The sequence below is a fragment of the Thunnus maccoyii genome, chromosome 11 (genome assembly GCF_910596095.1).
Source record: "Thunnus maccoyii chromosome 11, fThuMac1.1, whole genome shotgun sequence".
Classification (NCBI taxonomy): domain Eukaryota; kingdom Metazoa; phylum Chordata; class Actinopteri; order Scombriformes; family Scombridae; genus Thunnus; species Thunnus maccoyii.
The window spans coordinates 22,855,819-22,878,242 of NC_056543.1; the positions used below are offsets into that span (position 1 = coordinate 22,855,819).

The following is a 22,424-nucleotide window of genomic DNA, read 5'->3' on the forward strand; positions in this document are numbered from 1 at the left end:
AACCATTAAAAACAGACCCAGACCATGAGTCCACATTCTTTCAAATGTGTTTCTGTTGTCAGCCACCTGGCCCAGCCTAACTGTGATCTGACTCGGTCAGTCACATTAGTCAAACGGCGGGGCTGTGTGTGCAGCCATATGGGCTTTCATTTCATTTCATTACATTACATTTACAGCTTGCCAGATGCTCCCATTCACTGTAAATGACAGGGTTTCATATGATCTACTCAGGTTATGGAAGCAATAAGGGAGTCACCTCTCTTATATAAACACCTCTGACCTCCTGGGGCCATAAAACACAGATGCAGACACATGCACGCACACACATGCTTAAAAGACAAATGTAGCCACGCGCAGCTGTGGAAGACTGGGTCTAGATCGCAATGAGAGGAACAGAAGGAGAATAGCTGCCGGGAATGAAAAAAAAAAAAATACTGTATACTTCTAGAACATAGAGGATGACTAAAAGACTAAAAGGGCATCTGGAAAATGCTGTAGGAAGCAAAAGTAAGATGTAAGATACTGCAAGAGAGCTATGCCCTCTTGGTGTTCAAATCTAACATCATTGACTCAATGCCTCCTATCTGGAGGGAACAGAGTGGGAAGACGCTGCGCTGTAGGCTTATAGAGTACACTTGGACAATAAGAATAAACACAAGCATGCAAACACACTCACCAACACAAATGTTGACACATGGATGCACATGTAGGCAAATCCACACACCTACAAAGTCAACCCCTCCTTGCTTAATAATGGGGAGATGATCAGAAATGACCTCTCGTGCACCTGAGCCATTGAAGTCCCCAGGGAGCCAATAGAAGACATCTCTACATGTTAAATAATTCACAGCAAGCACCCTGTGGTGTTGTGGGAAGGTGTCAGCGGTGGTGCGTGATTGATGGACAGCCGGGGGTCGATGCACAGTCCTGCGGTGTCTTTCACGTCTGTCACATTCTATTTGAGTGTAACTGCTTTGGATATTAGTCTGCACCTCACGTTAGCTGTAATTCTCCACGCATTATTATCCCACATGTTGGATAATCTAATCATGGAAAGGAAATACACATGGTTTCACCCACCCCAGAACACAGACTCATTACTAGAATTATTATGAAATAATTCATCAGGTGAAACATAGAGGGAGTGTGGTGTGTGTGTGTGTGTGTATGTGTGTGTGTGTGTGTGTGAGAGAGAGAGAGAGAGAGAGAGACAGAGCGAGGAGGAGAGGAAGAGAGATTGATGGATCCGAACTGATGTTAAAGACCTTATGTGAGATGACATGCAGAGGAAAGTGAGGCAGAGAAAGAGCAAAGGAATGAAAGAGAGAGAGAAAGCAAAAGAAAGCACATGGAGATTGCTATGTAAATGAAGTCACCTTCACATGAGAGCGATTAGACTTACATTTCCAGACAGAGGACAAAGATAACCGTTCACACACATGCACAGACTAGGTGCACACATGTTTGCAGACAGAAAGACACACACTTCAGTGAAACTGTGTGCCTCCAAATCTCTGAGAAAAAACACCTGGAGGGCTTCAATGAAAAGCTGAACTTAACACAGAGGGATTTACCTATATTTATAGACAGAACACGACAAGTCGCTCTTGTAAACTATCCTGCCATATATACAGTGCAGTCAGAAGGTATTAGGGCAATGACACATTTTTTTGTTGTGTTGGCTTTTATACTACAGCACATTGGATTTGAAATAAAACAATGGCTATGACTTTAAAGTATTGTCTATCAGCTTTAATTGGTTTACATCCTAATCAGGTTGTATTATGATATCAGTGAATAACTGGAGGTTTGTGTGCAGCCTTATCTGACCAATCAGTCATTGTAGTCAAAAATATCTTGCTAGACTTTTAAGAAGTACACTTTAACTAACAAACATTGAACGTAATAAGGTGATAGACATCATACACATACATTTTCTTCACAAGGAACGATTATATCTGGTATCACTCAGGTGAACCTTTCTTTCAGTCTTTCAAGCATCCGTCATGATTTTACATGTTAAAGAATAATTTTTGTAAGACATTAAAAAGAAAAGGTATTCCACCGGCATGATGTCTTATGTTAGACTTGATAAAATATTCTACTGTTATGCAGTGGAAGTGGTTGTGGTAGGAAGTATTCAGATCTTCAAAAGCAGCAATACTCACTGTAAAAATACTCTGTTGCAATCAAAAGTTTACTTGCATGTACTTAAAATACATAAAGTATCAAAAGTATCCTCATAATGCAAAATGGCCCCTTTCAGTGTGTTATTATATATTTTCTATTACCGGATTATTATTATTGATTCATTAAAATGTGAGGAGCGTGTTCATTTCATAGCTGGTCAAGGTGGACCTAATTTTGAGTATTTTAGATATTACTGAGTAGTTTAACCTATAATAAAAAAGAGAGACTAGGACAGCACTCCAATTTGACTTTTTAATATTGCCACAATATTATAAAGTCAAATTGGAGTGCTGTCCTAGTCTCTCTTTTTTATAATTAACTACACTGAGGATCCAGCAACCAGTCCTCAAGATCTAATCATGAGTTGAGCGCGTTTTATCTTATTTTCTATTTTAACCTGTAACAATGTATTATATTTGATGAGATGATCATTATAGCAACCTGACCACCTCCCCTGCCTTCTCCACCTCCCCACCTGTCTCTCCCCTCTTTACCCCTCAGCCCCTGTCTCGTTCTCCCCAGTCTCCCCAATGGCGATTTAAACCCTTATGGTTGGAATGAAAAGCTCCACTTGTGTTCTGGATCCCATCCCATCCACTCTTGTTAAGGAGGTCTCCCAGTTATCTCCTCATTCATCACAGAAATCATTAATTCATCTTTCAGCTCTGCTCCAGTCCCCCAAACACTCAAACTGGCTGCTGTCACCCCCATCCTCAAAAACCTGGACTCAACCCCGATATCCTGACCATTCCGGCCCATCTCTTCTCTTTCTGTCAAAAGCACTGGAACATGTCACCTCCCAACTCAAAGCTCACCTCATCTCCAATTACCTGTTCAAACCATTTTAATCTGGTTTCTGCACACAGCACAGAACAGAAACAGCCCTCCTCAAAGTCTACTGCAGCTCCTTCACCACTCCTCTGTCCCATGGCGTCCCCCAACGTTCGGTGCTTGGTCCTTTCCTGTTCATCCTCAATATCGTCCGTCCTCATGGTCTACGCCGATGACATCCAGCTCTACATCTCCACTAAATCCATCACCAATGCAACTCACTCCAGTCTAACCAACTGCCTCACTGAAATTAAATCATGGATGCAAGCCAACTTCCTCAAACTTAACTGTGATAAATCAGATATGATAATCATCAGCTCCAAATCCCTCACCAAAGCTACTCACAACTTCTGCCTCACCATCGACAACTCCAATCTGTCACGCTCCCCACACATCTGCAACCTTGGAGTCACTTTTGACAGCAACCTCTCTTTTGAACACTACGTCAATCTAAACACCAGAACTGCCCTTTTCCACCTAAAAAGCATAACTCATCTCTGTCCATCACTCTTCTTCTCTGTTGCTGAAACTTTGATCCACTGACTTTCATAACATCCAGAATTGATTACTGTAACAGTATTTATGACATCCAAAGTCCTAAATAAACTCCAGGACATCAAAAACTCTGCTGCTCCCCTGTTCACCCACTCCTGCTCCCATACATAATTATGCCCCCTCCTACCTCACCGACCTGCTCTACTGCCGCACTCCTTCTCCTTTTTTGTTTATCATCCTTTTAACTTCTGTAAAGCATCTTTGAGTACCTTGAAAAGTGCTCTATAAATAAAATGTATTATTATTAAAAATGTATCATATGTTGTGTATGTGAAATCTTTATTTTTAAAGTAACTGTTAATTATATCTGCCATTAAATGTAGTGGGGTAAAAAGTACAAAACTTCTCTTTGAAATGTAGTGAGAAGAAGTACAAAGGAGCAGAAAATACTCGAGAAAAGTACAAGTGCCTCAAAATTATACTCACGGCAAGTGCTTAAATGTCCTCAGTTCTTCACTACCACTGTGTTCAGTATGCCATTATGAGTGATTTTGAGTATACTTCATTTGCTGCATTCATTCATTTGCTGTTTTGTTTTAATATATCCTACTTGCAATTAAATCACAGAGATTTTGCAATTGATTTCATTTTATATTTTAAAAAATCTTATCATAAACCATGATTGCCCTCATAAGCACAGATTCAAGAAAAACACGTGGTTGCGGAGGTCATTGAAACCATTGAAACACGTCTCATCGGACTAATTTTCACTGACATAAAATTTGTGAATTTGGCATGTGCAGTGTGTGCTCATTCTGAACTGCTATACAGTACCAGTGGCACTTAATGAGCTTTTAATTACATGTGTTAATGATGAGATTCATACAACCGAGTAACTCATTAGGTTGTTGGATTGGGGTACACAGTGAGCTGTGAGTTTAGTAGTTATATATTAGGCAAATTGAATACCAAACGAATACATCAGCCTTGTAATAAAACATACCTTTATGAGGTGGTTGCCATAATATGAGGTGCAGTTCGGATATCTGAGGTTTAAATGGATAAATTAAGGTCTCCTGGAGGTACTTTATAAAAGCCAAATGTGGGCAAGAAAAAAAGGAGTTTTTTCCCCTCTCTCTGCTTGCAGGGAGTTTTAGGGGAGAATGTTTGGGTCATATGTGCTAAAATGTGTGACTCAAAAGCTTACCCCTTTACAAAAAGACAATTGATTTCAGCTCAGAGGCAAATCTCTTGCAGTGTTCTGATTAGGGTATCTGAGAAGTTTGAAATCCCCCCAGCTCAACACAAGCACGCTGAGAAAGACAGACCTGAGGGCACTTTTTACAACTGTTGTGCTCTAAAGAATTACAGTATGCTCTGAATTTCAAACACGGCATTTGAATATGAGCAAAGCATTGTTAGAAGAAACAGTCAATAATCAAAGACAATATTAATTTACAGTAACACATTGTCTGGAAAGCATTTCTACCAGATTAGTGCTACAGAGTCCAATAATGAAATACAGTATAGACTGGGGTATCGTTGCACACAAACATTCTCCCCCCGGTCACACTCCATGTATTCTGAAAGCCTCTCCGGGTCTTTAAGAGGCCTTCAACTGGGTTTATTAAAAAACTCTCTGAAATGAAGAGCTGCAATGAGCCGTTTATTGAGGGATGTTCTCCACTGCAAAGGTTAATAAGTTACTGCCACATAATTATGCATCTTGTATTAGGAAGGGTCTCTCTGCAACGGACCACTAAAGTGTGTGTGTGTATGTGTGTGTTTGTGCTTTTACTTGTGTTTGTATACAGTTATCTCTCTTTGTCCACATATTGCCACTTGCCACTTTGCAATCATTGGCTCATTCACAGCTGTATAACTAGTAACATCCAATCATATTCATGCACGTGTACAGATTATGCTCACGCCAACGTCGTTTGCTGACGTAGCTCCTGCAACACCCTGACCCCAATGTGGTATTTTGCATTGTTGATTTAACTAAGATTTATGTTCATGTATGTTTATTAAGAGGGATTACCTTTAAGGACATATGCTTATTTGCTTTCTTTCCGAGAGTTAGAGGAGAAGATCAATACTCTGAAGTCTGTGCCTTATGGAGCTAGAGCTGGGAGAAGATTAGCTGCTGAGCATAAAGACTGGAAAACCGAAACAGCTAGTTAAATCACGTTGCAGCACATTACGTCGCACAAGTTCTGTTTATGGGCAGACTAAACAATGATACAACACACCATATGTTAGGCGTACTTTTGAACTTTGGAAAAACTGGGGAAAAGGGTGAATCTTCTCTTCTAACTCAGCAAGACAGTGTATAAACATTTTCCCCAAAATATCAAACTATTTCTTTGAGAAAAATATAATTTCACTATAGCAAAACTATATTATATAACTTATAAGCTTATATATAACTATAAAGCTGGTTAGTTTCATCTATAATAATCCATCATATTATATCAGTTGATATATTTTGTATCTAAAATCCTAATCTAAGATTATTTTCATTTTAACAGTATACATCTATTGCACTGCTACTAGGAGGGATTCAGCCCTCTCTATGTACAATTTTGAAGGTTTTCAAGTGTTTTACAGTGTGTTTATACTTAAGTAATGTTTTGATTTCTTCTTTTGCTGCGGCCAACATTTAAAGAAAGAGTGAAAATAAGGCATGACAGAAGCCCCATGTCTGAGTTTGCCTAGGGCCCCCAAATCACCAAATCCACCTCTGCTTGTTACTGTAAAAAGCATTTTAAATGCATCATCCCCCAGCATACATTCTTTTCCCTCCATCTTACCGTAAGACACAGGAATAGAGGCCCACATCCTGGAGGTCAGCAGGTCTGAACCAGATGGCGTCCTCCTCCTTGCTCATGCGCACGCCATCGAAAGAAATGGGCTCCTCAAAGTCACTGTGGCCAAGGCCGGAGCTGCGGTACCACATGAGGCTGAGGCCCACACTCTGTGCCTGGCTGTAGTTTGCCCGGATATAACCATAGAACAGAGCACACTTTAGCCGCACTGGCTCACCCTGTAGCACCCGGTACTTTAGATAGTCCACTGACCAATCTGTACAGCCATCCACTGCAAAGAAACAGAAAGAGAAAGAGATATTCATCAACACATTACTAACATGTGAGGGATTAAAAGATAATAAAATATGTATGAGCACATACATGTATGAGACGAATTGGTTGCAGTGTGATTACAACATATAGTAATATATTTACTGCACAATAATAAAACAATAGTATGCATCTTCACGTTACTTCACAAGAACATATGAGAGGGATAAAGATTACCAGGTCATAAACCACCTACAATAATCCTCCTCTTACTTATTATAAAACACTCCCTAAAATAGCTGTATTAGTCACAAAACACTAAGCTGTGTACAGTATGCAAGTATAAAACTGTTTCATATTGTATGAATATTAATGTCTTTTTTACTCCATATTATGTTGAGCTTGTGGAGGATTGCAACTTCACAGTGCAATGCCTGTAGTAGACACCTATCTCCTCTGCTCTCCTCTCACTACCTTGAGGTTGCTCACACATTCAGAGCATGTGTGCCACCTTGGCCTCTGCAGAGACAGCTTAGACGTTTCCCTGCAATATCCAAACACGCAACCACTGTGACATTTGGGAAAGTGATGTCAGACTCCTCCAAGTGCCGAGGATGCGCCACAGCTTCACTGCCACAAAGTGCACGGCTAGTTCATTAACTAGGAATACGCCTCAAGCTCTTAAAGTAAGGCGTGTTTCTTGTCTAACAGCTCCATGAACAGATATATTTTCCTTAGGCTCTTTGTCTCACAGTTTTAATCCAGAGTGATCATCTTTTTTCTACATACTGCATGCTACTGTACTCTTAACCCTGACTGGACTGAGAGGTTGGCCTACATGTCCAACTAGGTTAGTGTGCATAGTACAGTGGAAGTAGAGTAGCTCATTTTACAAATAAAATCACAAGCTAACACGTGCAATACAGACAGAAACTATATCTCTTCCTGGCCTAATTTTGAAATATATACTTCAGCTCCTAATAAAGTGCACAAGAGAAAAAAGGGAGGCATAGAGCAGCTGAAAAGACATTTGACAAAAATCATAGACAATGGCGCAGCCCCTCAGGCACACTACAGTTAGTAGATCTCTCCCAATTACCAAGCTACTAGAGGTTAACCTATGGCCAGCTATCAGTCTCTGACTACTTGGCTATCATTTGTTTATCCAGCAGGTGCATAATTGGGAGTACATGTGTGTGTATGTGTAACCAGAGGGATTGAGAGACAGAAGTGGTGATGGTGTGGTGAGATAAAGTAATAAGAACCCTGCTGCGTGCCAGTCTGTGAGTGATACAGAGCCTCACAGGGACAGCTATGCTTGTAATTAATACTCTTAATTACCAGGGAAGTAATGTGTGTCTTTGTGTGTGTGTGTGTGTGTGTGTGTGTATGTTTGCATGAGTGTGCATTCCCTATACGAATGGTTGTCTGCCTAATTATGTCTGTTAATTACCAGTGGGCTTAGCTACAAATGTGTGTGTGCTTATATATGAATGTGAGAGAAACACAAAGTGTGAGTGCGGAGCGTAATGTGTGAAACCCTGTCTAATTATCGCTCCTAATAATGAGAGCAGGGCCCCTATAGATACAAACAGGCTCGCATTCACTTCTCACAACTTTAAACCTGATTACACAACTGTCACATATCTTGAAGTAATAAACACTATTAACAATTTTAATTCCAGCAAACAAGCTGTATTTTTTTGTTTAGAGTGTTAAAAAATCACAGCAAAAAACAAAATCTGATTGCATGATTCACTTCCATTCCATGCATGTATCATCTTTTAACAGAGATAATCATCAAAGAAACATTAAACCATAGACAACTACTCATCCACTGACATTAGGATGATTTTCCATTGAAAGCAGCCAGTAAGTCCCTTGCTCTCTCTGCATATCAATCTGGTAATCATCAGGGACAGTGGAGGCTTCATTCAGCCTCTTCTTTATTCACCCTCGACACCTCTAATGGATATGACCTCTGCCTCGCTCTCTCTGTTTCTGCCCTCTCTGCCACAGCAACAACTGTTTATTCTAACAAGCTTGTATCCCGATTCACAGTCAAACAAACATTTTATTCAGTGCCTTTCACTTGCTTTCACCGACGGACGTGTGTTGTCCGAGAAACATTTAAATATCGTCTGACTGTGCAAACAACTTTGCATGCATAAGGGTGTGCGCATGTAAACACACACACAAAATCACACACACAACAAGGAGACCTTTCATTCCTTACAGACCTCCCAATGGGAGTTGTCTAATGCGGTGGCCTTTTGTGTGGGGGGAAACCATATTTACGTCTAAAACTCAAAACGGTTTTATCAACTCAATTAGAGGCTGACATTTCCCACATCCCCATGCTGGGCTGGAAAATCAATGCTTCCCGCTGGAGGAATACTGCAGTCCCCACCTCTCACTCTCTCTGCGGACAGCACATACACATCTACACACACAAACACAGGATCTCTCCCTTGTCCTCCCTGCACCTCTGGGACATCGCACCTTTTGTAGTGATCCTGTTCAGCCACTCTTAGACAAGCCCATAATGTAAAGGACGTTTCTGTATAGACACATTCCCACATGGCTGTCAGACTGAAGGAAACTGCCCCAGTGAATCTTACTGCAGCACTGTTAAGCTGCAGCACTCTTTTACCGGCTAGTGCTACACTCTGCTGCTGCTGATGCCCTCACACTGCTACATCACATGACGTGTAGGGCATAGGTATGGACAGTGCAAGGAAATAGCAAGGGGGGGAATGTCAAGCTACAGGATGTGTGTGTGCCTCACAGACCCTTATTACATTCTGTGTCTGGGCAGACCTGTCTATCTTTGAGTGACACTAAACCAAGGCAATAAATAAAGAGCCCTGAGCTAGAATAAATTTACCCATGTACACGCATAAACACTCATGGAGTCACACACACACACACAAAAACAAATGCACATTCACAACACCCACAATACACACACACACAATCACAGAGTGAGCTACGTGTCATCTAAGTCAACTCCTGCTTTTCTTTCCCCCTATAATCAAATTCACATTATCCTTTCACAATGCTATATCACTCCATTGTGCCTCTCTCCTCTTTCCTACTTACATGTCTCTCACTCGCTCTCAAGTCGCCCTCAGTAGTTGCCCTCTCTTTCCTCATCACTACCTGCTCTCCTAATGAAGTGTAATTATCAGATGTTGGGTGGGCGGCAGGGTTCTCGCAGGCCACAAAGACAGTCAATGATCTATATGTGGATAAGGACTCTTAATAACTTTCTGTCTCTCTCATTCTCTTGCTCTCCTCCTCAATTTACACCCACTCTGTGTACATAACTCCATCTCTATCCCTACCCAGCCGACTCATTCCTCCTCACTTGATTTTGTTTTTTTGTCCTCCATTGCCTATTTTATGTTTTCTAATTGATCTTTGGGACAACAGTGAATATTTCTGTCTTCATTCAGTATTCTGTAGTTAATTTTTTGTACGAAACAGATTATTATTATCTTATAGAACAAAAATCTTGTCTAACCATGGAGGCAAAGTAATGACTAACTTTATCAACTATGGAAATTCACCTATATATTCTTGGCAAAGGCTAATTATGTACTAAAGGTGTCCGTGGATGTCGGGCTCCATCGTGGCTTAGAGCTGTTCTGACCCTCAAGGTAATTGTGCAGAATCTATCGTAAATGGTTCACTGCACTAGGAAGCCTTGGTACAAGATAAAAATACCATCCATAATCTTTCGTCAAATTACATATGATTCTCCTGCACTGCGCACATTATGATTGTAGATCTGTACTGAAGTAATGTGTGATAATAACATAGATATACTGTACAGAGTAGTAAATGTGCATAAAAACATTCTTGGATTAGCCTCTTATCACAACTTGCTCTATTATAGGCTCATCACTTTGTCCATGTGTGTTTCTCTCTCTATCTCTCTTCACTTTAGCCTCAAGATTAGTTAAAGTGCAGATCAAGGACCAAGTTTTCACCTGTTGAACCCAAGCTGTCTTTGTAAATCACTGGCTTAGTCTCTTCAGCCAACAGTTACACTGCAAGTCCCTGTCCATGCCTTGAATTTGAATTTACAGCCTATACCAGTAGGCCTCCAAATGGATCAAAGGATCTATCCTGGGCGGATCCTGTGTTACTGTAATTCAGTCAAATACTACGGTGGCCCTGAGGGTCAAAACACATTTCATAAAACACAAAAAACATTTCACAAAGCACAAAACGCAAACCACAAACAGGAAAGGTAGGGACAACAATGCTTGTTTGTGACTGGACAGAACCCAAGTCCATCAAGATTGGTCAGTGATAGCTTTCTATAGGAAGTAAACTCCCACAGATGCACTGACTGGCTGTGAATGTATAATAGGGTGCTACTGGGCCTTGTCTTCATTGAAAAAGCTATCAAGAGAGCCTGGCTGCAAACAAGTTGATGTAAACCAGAGGCTCCCTGACCCCAGTCTGCAGACAAGAACATTTAGTACCAGACCACGAGGGAACCATGTGATTCAGTAAAAAGCTGGACAATCATTATATACGTTTGTAGGCTATTATAGGCTATTTCGGGGGTAAATACCTTGAACTTGGCACAGTCTGTGCTGCATTTTCCTCATCATTCCCAGTCATGCCATTGCCAACCTCTCTATCAGCTGACTAGCCACAACTGTGAATGAGCCAGCATTTGTGGCACATGAATGAAAATTGAATGAAATTTTTCAAAACCTTGTTATATTGCTCATGAAAATAGTCATTCTTATTGCCATCCATGAAGCTCATATACATAACACCATATCAGATCAATTCATGTAAATACTTCCATGGTAATTGCCGTGCCAATTGATTAAGTTCAGAGACGACAAAAAATTGGATTGTGTAAGCACAATTACAGCCCAAGGTCTTTGAAGTTGAAATGTAATTTGCTGCAGGATTCAGTTTGGATTATGATAAAAATGTTAGAAAAAAAATTACAGACTGATAAGGAAAATAAGCTTTAGTGTCATCCATCTTTGTTGTCTGGGATCCACAACAGAACAGACAGTTAATGTGGCCTGGCTTTGTTCTGATCTTTCACCGGTCCATTAGGGATCTGTTGTAACAGGAACTGACATGACCTGAATTAACATTAAAGTTGCAATAAATTACATCTAGCCTCACTAGATGTCAGCAAACAACTGTTTTCTATGTAAAGATATCATGAAGTAATGGTGACCTAAGCAGAGAATAAAGTCACAATCCCTCTACGTGTGTTGTTATCCAAGCTTCTCTGTTCTTTGTTTTGGTGGCCGGTCCAGCCATGCATGCATGTTAGTGCATGTGAGTGTGCATAGCAGTGCATGTGAGTCCCTCTGTGTCCTCCGCGTCCATTTTCAAGATGGCGGCTGCATCACAAACTTTCTCAAATTACAGCTAAACAGTCAGGTAAAATACAATTCTCAAAACATTTGAGGCGAGAAATAGGCAATGCACTAACAGAGCTGTTGGTTCAGGGACTGCTTTCTTTCTTTTTCCCCCCCCAACTTTATTGAGTAAACGACGTACACATTTGCTTTAGTCTGAGATGCTGGTGCTATAGTGCGACATCTAGTGGTTGAATGGTGTGTATTGCAACTTTAATACCAAACCTTTTTTGTGTTGACAAATGACAAATAATTTATCATTCTTTTAAATAATAAGTCAGCACCTCATATGTTATATGTCAACCGAAAAGTTATCTTATATAAATGATGCACTCATGTATTACACATTATATGTCTAACTGAAGCAGGGCTGTGTATTAATATTTGCGTTTAACACCCCCCAGTCTTTCTGCTTGTCTTTGTACCTACACTATATGAAACTTTCTGTGTCTTTTTAATCTCCCCCTCTGTGCTGTGCCACTCCAAATTTCTCTGTCTCCAAATCATTCTCCCTCACTGACAGTTCACCACTGTTCATTTATATGCAAATGTGGACCAATACTGATAATTTCTCTCTAAAGATGGTGGTGCACTACCTTTGCTGTCTATACAAAAAACAGCGTTACAGAGAGAATGATATTCTACTTGTATAATTCTACCTTTCGCTTTGTCTCTTTCTATCATGACTGAATAATGAATGTAATAAAGAGACAAATTTCTCCCCATATACCACATCTGATACTGTCAACATATTAATATTAGTAAATATTTGATTCTTCTTTAATTGTATACAGTGATTTTAAGGTGTTAATGCCTTCTGTAAAAAATATATCAGACACAGAAACCAATCAGCAAAAACAATTTTATGTTTATGTTTTATTCTAATTTATGTGGAAATCATTTTATTAACTGCTAATTGCATATTCCTTAAGCTTCCTGGATTGTTTGTTGGGTTTACTGTACACTTGTCTGTAATGTGAAAATAATTATCCATACCAAATTTCATACCATCTGGTCAGTAGTTGTTTAGCAGTAGTAGTTATCTTGCTTTGAGCCAAAATATCGGCTGATGAAACAACTGTCCATCTCTAGGCCCATCTGCAAAAATTTGTACTAAACTATCGACATTGACACTTGAGTTTGAACTCTATCAAGTGTGTGGAAAAGTGTTATTATAATTAAGGACTGTAAGAGCAAACACAGAGAAGGGGGAATGTGAAACTTTGATTGGATGTGATGTGAAGGCTGCATATGCAAATCAAACAAGCAGCAAGTCTGCCATGCCTGCTGCCATACAGCTACCCACTGACACAACCCCAAGCTGATCAGCCTAATGCCAGCCTTGGAACATGTTCCCACTGCTGGGGGGCTGGCTATTGTAGCCCAATTTTTGCTGCTTTTGCTGATTGTTCAAAGAAATATTGAGTAATTTACCCTGAATTTGGTTCTTTTACAGCCCTTTTATCTTGTTGGTTGAAATCTGCCTTTATACCTGCCTGTAATCAATTCCACCTCATTTCCCCTGTATAGTAGCTTCCCTCACCATAACTCACAGAAAATACAAAGTTCACATAGCTGAGAGTATTTTACACCATAGAGATGCTGCAAAATATGTTTGACCTTTGATTATATCAGCCCATTCTGCTCTGGTAATGTCCTGGGGATGTTCTTCAACATGTTTTAGAAGTATCATATTACCTCAACCTTTTGGAAATGTGTTAATTCCACTCTGGCTGATTCACTATAATGTGAATATGCCTTGTGTCTGTAACACATCTTTTACACTTAATAAGTGAAAGATTTTCTGGGTTTACCACCAATATAAAATATATTATATAGCCTTACCCCTGATTTAAACATAAAAAATCTCTTGTTTCTTACCTGTAGGAAAATTGGGAACTGCAAGGTTAAACAAGGCCCACCCTGAGACTGTAGAAAATACAAAAATAAAGACATGAATAACTCAAATACTAAACTAGTTGCTCGTTCACTATACAGTAAATTGAGGGCATTATTCCCATTTAGATTTGCTTAGAAAACAGACCCTGTGTGTATGTCCACATGATTACATGAGATATGCTCATCTGATGACCTCCACTCATCATATCTTACTGTGTTTGAATGAAATCAGAGCTTCCACTTCTCTGCATCTGGCTTTATTATTTTTTCATCCAGACATTATTTGTAGTGCATGCACTGCAAATTGTGCTGCAATGCACAACAGCGTTACATTAAACTACTGAACCTGCACCTGAGGACCATAGAAACGGATATAGGAACGGTAGGGAAATGAAGAAAATCTAATTCCTGAAAGTAGATGTTGGCATTTGCATACATATTGGCAGAGTAATTTCAAAGGCAACATGACGCTTTGAGAGATAAACCAAAAACAATACCTACTGTACAGCAAAACTGCAGTAAATCCTCAACAATGAGATTTACCCCACAGAATCTAAGCAGGTGTTCAGAAGAGAACTGAAGGTATTTGTAGCTAAAATAACTTCAAAAAGTAAAATAGGATGGAAGATATATTCAGTCCAAATGTACAAGTAGTTTATAGGCAAATCATATTGACTTTCAAGTTTGCCTGAAAGTGACAGTCCTGTTTCTATTGTTTCATACAGAAACCAGGGTGGGTTTGTTGCCCTTGACCAAGTTCAGCACAGCTCACTCAGATCCTTTTAATAACTCTCCAATTGACTTCAAATTAACCAGAACCCGTTATAGAACAGAAATTTCCCCTGTTGTGTGAGAAAGGGTGTCACTGAGACATTAGCTTTTTGACTTTCCTCTCTCTCTCTCTCTCTCTCTCTCTCTCTCTCTCTCTCTCTCTCTCTCTCTCTCTCTCTCTCTCTCTCTCTCCCTCAGTCATCCTTTCTTCCTTTCTCTTGATGATAAAGGGCTCTTTTTAAGGAGAACAGAAAGCTTGTCAGGATTTGGCCAGCTGGAGAAAGTCATTTGAGACCCAAATTGATGCGCTCGGGACTCTCAATAGTATCTCTCCAATAGTGGGGGCAGGATAGAGGGAGATGTGGTGGCCGGGACATTGTTCCTCGTAAATGGCTCTTTATTTCATAGGCGAAGTTGGGAAATGAGCAAGACCGTTCATGGCTGCTGCTGTGCTGAGGAGGATGGCCAAGCGTAAAATAGAACACATAGAAACAGGAGCCACTAATATGTTAACAGCGAAAAAGTCTATGGCGCTCCTACATCATATGCAGTTTTACTAGCGATGGAAACACATGCAAATTAAGTCCCTATAAGTTATAAAGTCAAGGCTGTGTGTGAACAACATCCATCATGCTGACGGGGTGTGGGCAGGCTACATGGACATGCATTCATACACAGCCTGGCTGGCTGAGCCAAGCCCCTTGGACCATGAAAAGGAAGAAAAGCCTGGAGGAGGAGAAGCATTTCAAATCATAAGATTTCCAAATGCGAGGTGTGTGTGCACATGTGTTTCTCTGTGGGCAAATGTCTGTTTGTCTACGCAGGTGTCAGTCTGCTGTGTAGTATTAAAATGCCAGTAATTTCTACTCTCTCGGTGTGTTTATGTGTATGTGTGTTTGTGTATGTGTGTGCCAGTGTTCTCCATTGTGCAGCTGTGATCCATGAGATTCAGGCAGAGCTGTCAGTCCCCTAATCTCCCCCAGTAGAAATACAGCTTGGAAAATGTCATCTGAACATTCCGAATTGTGTTTACACTCGCTGCAGGTTCCATCACTTCTAATTTGACAAGTCATTATCACCCATGCTCCTCTCTCCCTCTTCCCTCTCTCGGGCCCAAGACACAAAAATAAAGAGGAGGAAGAATGACAAAACAAGGGCATTAAATCCGCTCACAAACACACAACTGTGCTCTCAGTAATCAGGTAATCCAAACACCTCGACTACAATATTGATGATCATCGCTATTTTCATTCATTCTGTAAACTTCACATCTTTCGAGAAAATCATCCCCTAAAGCCCGCCTATGTTTATAAAATATAAAAAACTCAACAGGAAGCCTTCATTGTGAAGCAGTTGGCTGTCAGGTAAAAGGCAGCAGCTGGTGGCTACATGTGTACTGAGAGAAGCTCGTTCCACATCCTCAGGCTTACAGTTAAGTTAACAGTGACATGGACTGCAGTGCAGTGGGAATTCAGAATTGCAGAGAAAATGGTGGACCCCCTCACACTTTGTGAGATTGTATATGTGACTTTTTTAGGATGCTGCACACCATCTTGTCATCCAATATTCATCTCACCATAGATCATAACTTAAATTTTTAGAAAGCTTTTTTCGTTTGCACCTAAGAAATAGTGCTAAAGTTAGACCATACAGTACCTGGCACTTTACAATGCAAAGATATTGATTCATGCCCTCGTCTTTTGTCATCCTGACTATTGCAATGCTTTTTTAATTGAACTTCCCAAGAGATCAATAAACAGTCTTCAGCTGGTACAAAACGCAGCTGCCAGAGTTTTAACCAAAACAAGCAAAAGAGAACACATCACACTCATTTTAGTATCTTTACACTGGCTCCCTGTCTCTTTTAGAATCGATTTTAAAATTTTATTACTAGTTTACAAGGCCCCGAATGCTTTAGCACCTCCATACTTTGTCGATTATCTCTTTATACACCCAGGCGCTGTCTTAAGTCAATGAGCACTACAACACTAAATGTACCAAGAGTCAAGATAGAAAAGCATGGAGAGACAGCCTTTTCCTGTTATGGACCAAAATTATGGAACAGCCTGCCCATAAATATTCAACATGCAATTTCTGTGAATTCCTTTAAGAAACATCTTAAGACCTACCTTTTAAATCAGGAGACTGTTTACAATTTTATTGGCTTGCCTATTTTATTGAATCTCACTGAAAGTTCTTTAAAGACCATAAGGTTGTCAGTTTTATGTTCAGGTTTGTTTGCTGTTTCTGCTCAGTGTGACTTGTGTATTTAAGTTATATTCATGTGTAAGCTGGGTTTTCGGATTTCAGTTTGCCCTGAGTTTTTCCTCCTGTGTTCCCAGCCTGCTTTTCTCACCACTCTTCCTTCCTCACCTGCCCTGCATCATCCTCATTAGCCCTGCCCTTTTCCCAGTGTTTTCCCCAGCCTATCAGATTCTGTTCTGTTCTCCTGTTTCATCTCTTCATTCCCCTCACTTGAGTTTCTCCACCCATCTCCCCACCTGCACCTCATCTCATCGTTAGTTCAGTTAGTATTTCAGTTGAACTGAAACACGGGAGAAAGGAGTTTCTATGTTGTTTGGTTCTGTTCTATTCAGTTTTTCTTTGCCTGCATTTGAGATAAAATAAAAGAATCATACTGCCTGTGTCCTGCATTTGGGCCCATCTCCTGCTACTCTTCCTGACATACAAGGCCTATTCACATACAAAGTAGACAGTTTACAACACAATAGATAATGACACAGACAGGTGGCGAGATGCGGTAAGCATGGACTTAAACAGCAGATTAATCTAATATTCCTTCATAACCATAATTTAAGTTAATAAAGACTAATTATGGATGTTTGTAACTTGAAAAGGTGAAAATGCTCAGTATTTCCCAAGAAAAGAGCAGTGCAAGTAGAGAAAAATCTGAATAGAAATTGCTCTCTTTTTTCTATTTTATACTTTTTGTCATCTTGTGACCCCACCCATTTATCAAGGTTAGCTAAATTAAATCTGAAACTAAGCACTTATAATATCAGACAGGTCAGTTAAATTCAGAGTGTTTCATAGTGGTGTAATAAACCAGATCACATTCAATTAGAAAACTCTAGGATGGCATCTAGACAGCATATTTATGTTCTCATCAAAAAGAAGCAATGCACATATCATACTGTAGAAACATGACTTGAACATATTTCTTAATTCTTTAAGAGTTCTTGCTCATGTCAAAAAGTATCACTGCATGTATCAAATGCACGAATTACTCACTCTTGTTTTCTATATGCATGAATGAATTCTCGCAAGCAGACAGCTTCTAAGCTCATTCTCAAACCACACACAGTCAACAGGTGACTGAACCACTTCTAAATGCAAGACTGAAAATCCATCTTATTCAAAGCCTCGGCAGGCAGGCTAGTAGTGCTAGCAGTAACGTTAGCGTCATTATCTGTTCTATCATGATCGCGGTTGTGTTGACAGGATGAGCAAGACGAGAGGTAAGATGTACTCTCTCGCTCCTTGTGTTTTAATACACTCGATTTGTACTTTCTCTCTGTTTGCTCTTCTAGCTAGATTGAGAAAAACACATCACCTTGATCGCTAACTTATGTGCACAAGCCCGAAAAAATGTACCAAGAATAAGAAGGTTACTGTTCTTCAACCCTTCTGATTACAGTCACAACTCTGGTGTCATTTAGAAGGTAAACCCTTAAATTTTACAACCAAAAAGTCAGAATGAGTATAAATGATCCTGAAAATAATGCCACAGAGACTAAAGTGTCCCACCGGTGGGACAGTGTTGCTTAAGCCACCTCCCCATCCCAAAAAAAACTTGCTGAAACTGAGCTGGCTCTTCAAAAGTTTATTGGGTCATTGGATTTTGTATCCTCAGGGTTTGTGAATGAGCATTTCTCATGACCTCTATTACCAGGCATTTAACTTACAGCCTGAGGGGGAGAAAGCTCAAAAATGTGCAATGTAGCTGCAAACAGGGACACACACAGGAAATTGGGTCTTAAATAGACACTACCAATGGTTAAGACTGGAGTTCTGGTTAACTGTGCCAATCTCTGTAGGTCAGCCCTTTAATTCAGATTTGTACTCCATTGAGGCTGTATCCCGCGGAGCTATCCATGGTGCTGAACAGTAATGGGTATATGAGTTTTTCTGATGCAGACCACAGCACACAGTGTTCATGGTTGTATGCACCAGTCTCACTTGGCTGTCAAGTTAGTTGTATCTAAACTGGTGTGTTACTTAAGTCATCAATGTGCATATTCATTATTTACCATGTTTCATAATACATTGGGATGATTTATTCATCTGAGACATTAAGCATCCTAGCGATACTGTATGCATGCATGTCTCTATGGAAAACTCTTATGTCTTAATTTTTTTCTATCTCTGTGTATTTTGGTGTGCTAGGTAAGTCTTTCTCATTGAATGTTTAAAACTGGCGAATATGGTGACTTATTGGGAAATTGAAGGTGAAGGTGAAAGAATCCAATTTTTTAAAAATGTTTTTCTTGTTGATAGGGTTTTGGTGATTCTCTTCATTTTGACCTCTAAAACAAATAGAACCCCCAAATAAGAAGAAATTCTTGTCTTAAAAAATGAATACATAAAATCATGGGCATGAATAAGAAATGTGACGCTAAATCAAAGTGATGGCAGGAGAATTGACAATGAGAGAGAGGGTGGGAGAGGGATGGAAGCAATGGCCCATCCATCCAGTCAGGAAAGAGACATTTCCAGTGAGAGCCAGCACTCAGGGCCAGAGGAGTTAATGACAAACTGCCCTAGGCCTAGATCTAGGCACTATGCCCATGATCATAAACACACACACACTCACACACACACACAGAGCTCAAGTGGTTTCTATTCAAACTTTCTTACTGTCATGCCCTCTAAAGAAAGTAAACTGTCAAGACATGCTGGTTATTGACTGATAACACATAGTTGAACAGGTCAATAAAAACCTGTTATTCATATCACTCACCTTACTGAAGTGTCTGGTGTTTCATTTGCACATCCACCTAAACCTGATTTTTTTTTTTCTATTTTACTTCATCGTCTCTTTGTCCTTTCATGCCCCTTTTCCACCAATCTATTTTCTTTCTCTGTCCGCTCTTGTTTTCCTCTCACTTTTGATATTGTTGCTCGAGTTGCTAGCAGTGCATTCACAAGGTCAGAGGTCTGCAGAGAGTGACCAGTTATTTAACAAGATAAATCATTGAAACAACAACACGGTTTAGCAACGCACACATCCACATACATGTGTATAAAGCACACACAGTATAATGTATGATTTGATAACTTCCTGACATCTCTCTCTCCCCAAATCCCCTTTTTCTGCTTCTTCACCTCCCTCTTTCTCATTACAGGAACCACAGGGGAGACAATGGAGCTATGATGCCTCATTGACACATGGCCCCTACTGCGAGTCTCACTCTGTGGGTTTGTTGCCACGACAGCTTCCGGCGTATACCCGTCATCAATTCTCAGTTGACCCTCTGCTCATTTCATTACGCTCAACCCTCATTTTATCCCAACCCTAAATCTTGATGCCTTCCATCCCTGCATCCCTGAATCTAATTCACTCCCCGAATATTATTCTGGTAATTTGCATTTATAGGTGGCGTGGTCTTTGTTAGTTAAAGAGCAGACCAGAACAGAAAATAAAAAGACAGCAAAAAGTGTTGCGAGATAGAAGAGCTGGGAGTTGAACAGTGTGTGTGCCTGTATACATGTGAAATTTGTGCAGGTTATGTATGTGAGTGCATGTTCCCTCTACAGTATATGTACTATTACATGCACTTGTATTAAGAGAGAAGATGCATGAGCAAGTGTTGAAGATGAAAGGACATTTTCAATTAAGATGAGTATGAAGCCTGGTTCATTAATAATGCAAAAATCATTACCCCCATTACGATAGCGCCCCAGTTTAAAGACACTGTATGTGAGCATGTGTGTTTGCTTGCCAGCTTTTGCATGCAAGCCTGTGTCTCGTGTGTAAGTAAAATAGTTTCCTCAAGTGATTTGGTGCCAATATTTCATCTCCTGATTAATGGCCAAAGGGAAAAAAAAAGTCTTACAGCTTCTGAGAAACATGTACAGCGTGTGTATGCATGTGTCTGTGCTTGCTTTGATGCACCTGCACACCTGCGTGCATGTGCGGGAACGAGAGACAGCAAGTGAAAGAGAAGAGAAAAGCAAGATGAAAAAACAGAGAACAGTCAGATAGGCAGACTTGTCCGACGCCCCTAAATTATTTATGTAGCTTGAGATTCCTGTCCCTGATTCTGTGTCCAATTAAAGCCCTTCTCTAAATGAATGTGCTTGTGCTGGAACCAGCAGAAGACAGCAGCAAACACAAAATTGCAACTCTGCTGTTCAATCTTACTGCCAATATTTCATAAAACCACAAAGGTGCACATCTACACTAAGTACTATACTTATACGCATATTAAGCAGAACTTGCACACTGTCTTCTTTTATTTTATCCATTTAATTTTTTTTATTCTTCTCCTGGGGGCCTCTATAAACGTATCACTCATTTTATTTCATTGCATTGCTCTTCTTGCACTATTATTTGTACATTCTAATTTAAACCTTCAATTTTAAATTCCTTTAAATATTAAATACTTCTTTTGTATTATGCTACTTTCCAACCAAAACCCTGGGAAATGCAATTTCATGTCATCGTATGTAGCATTGAACTGAAAAGTATGAAGGTAACTGTGGTGAGATGACAAAAAAAGGTCCTTGTAAACATGCAGCAATGAAAAACATTCAGAATAAATACACAGACATACTATCTTTGTCCATGAATGCATTACGCTCTAACAACGCCACATCATGTGCTTATTTGCCATGCATGTGCCGACATCATAAATTACTGCTTGCATTTAATGCAACAGCAAAATCCAGACATTAACCTGCTAGCCAGGAATTAAAGCAATCCCCTTTACATCAGAAACTGCTGAATTATTCAGTGGCTTGCCAATAAGGAGCAGTACTAGAGAAGACAGGGCCTTTGGGTGGGCACTTCTAAGACAAATGACACAGATTCAAACATACAATGCTCTCCAGTGACACACACATTAGTCTCATGAAGTTACCTCATAAACCGTCAGTAAACAATGGGAGAAGGGTGATTTGTGGAGACTTAAGAGATGAACAACGCAACAGGAATTAACAGAAATTATACTGACTAACATAATATGGATTCCTTCCCCTTCTGTCTCTGAGCCTCCTGCTCCCCTCGGCCTGAAGAACAGGGAGGGCAGTGCCTGTGCGGCAGCTTTAAATAGGAATTAGCAGCATTTCATTGTGATAGTTATTGAGTATGGGTCCCTGGGGTGGGTCTGCTCATTGTTACCAGGCCTTGTAAATCTACAGTAATCCTCCCAGTGCAGGCCAGAAACACACATGTACACACGATTATTGTACATACACACATGCGTATAATGCATTTTTTTTTCTGTCAGAAAAATAATTAAAAAAAAAAAAAAAAAAAAAATCCACCTCTGCCCACATGCCTGGCATGAGCGGGAGACAATCCAACTCCTGCTGATTGATTTTTGTGAATTTTAAAGTCTGTAAAACATCACATTCAGAGCCCTGTACGTTTGGTTCCAGTGGTCTGTATATATGATTAGAATAGTTACCCAGAGTTAGGTTTCTTATACTAACTACCATCCATACTGCTCATTCCTTAACATTTGGCCTCCACCTACTCATCCACCCACACAAACACACAGACACA

General features: G+C 40.0%; 1 protein-coding gene across 8 annotated transcripts in view; it reads right to left on the bottom strand.

Moving 5' to 3' along the window:
- Window positions 1-22,424, bottom strand: part of il1rapl1a (interleukin 1 receptor accessory protein-like 1a) — a 277,030-nt gene that overhangs the window by 84,981 nt on the left and 169,625 nt on the right. For 7 of the 8 annotated variants that reach the window (XM_042427080.1, XM_042427076.1, XM_042427079.1 and 4 more), the window contains 2 exons: window positions 13,886-13,933; window positions 6,330-6,615 (listed from right to left, as the gene is read on the bottom strand). In XM_042427080.1, the coding sequence (XP_042283014.1) occupies window positions 6,330-6,615; window positions 13,886-13,933 (334 nt within the window). The remainder of the gene's footprint in view (window positions 1-6,329; window positions 6,616-13,885; window positions 13,934-22,424) is intronic. The other variant, XM_042427081.1, reaches the window with a different exon arrangement.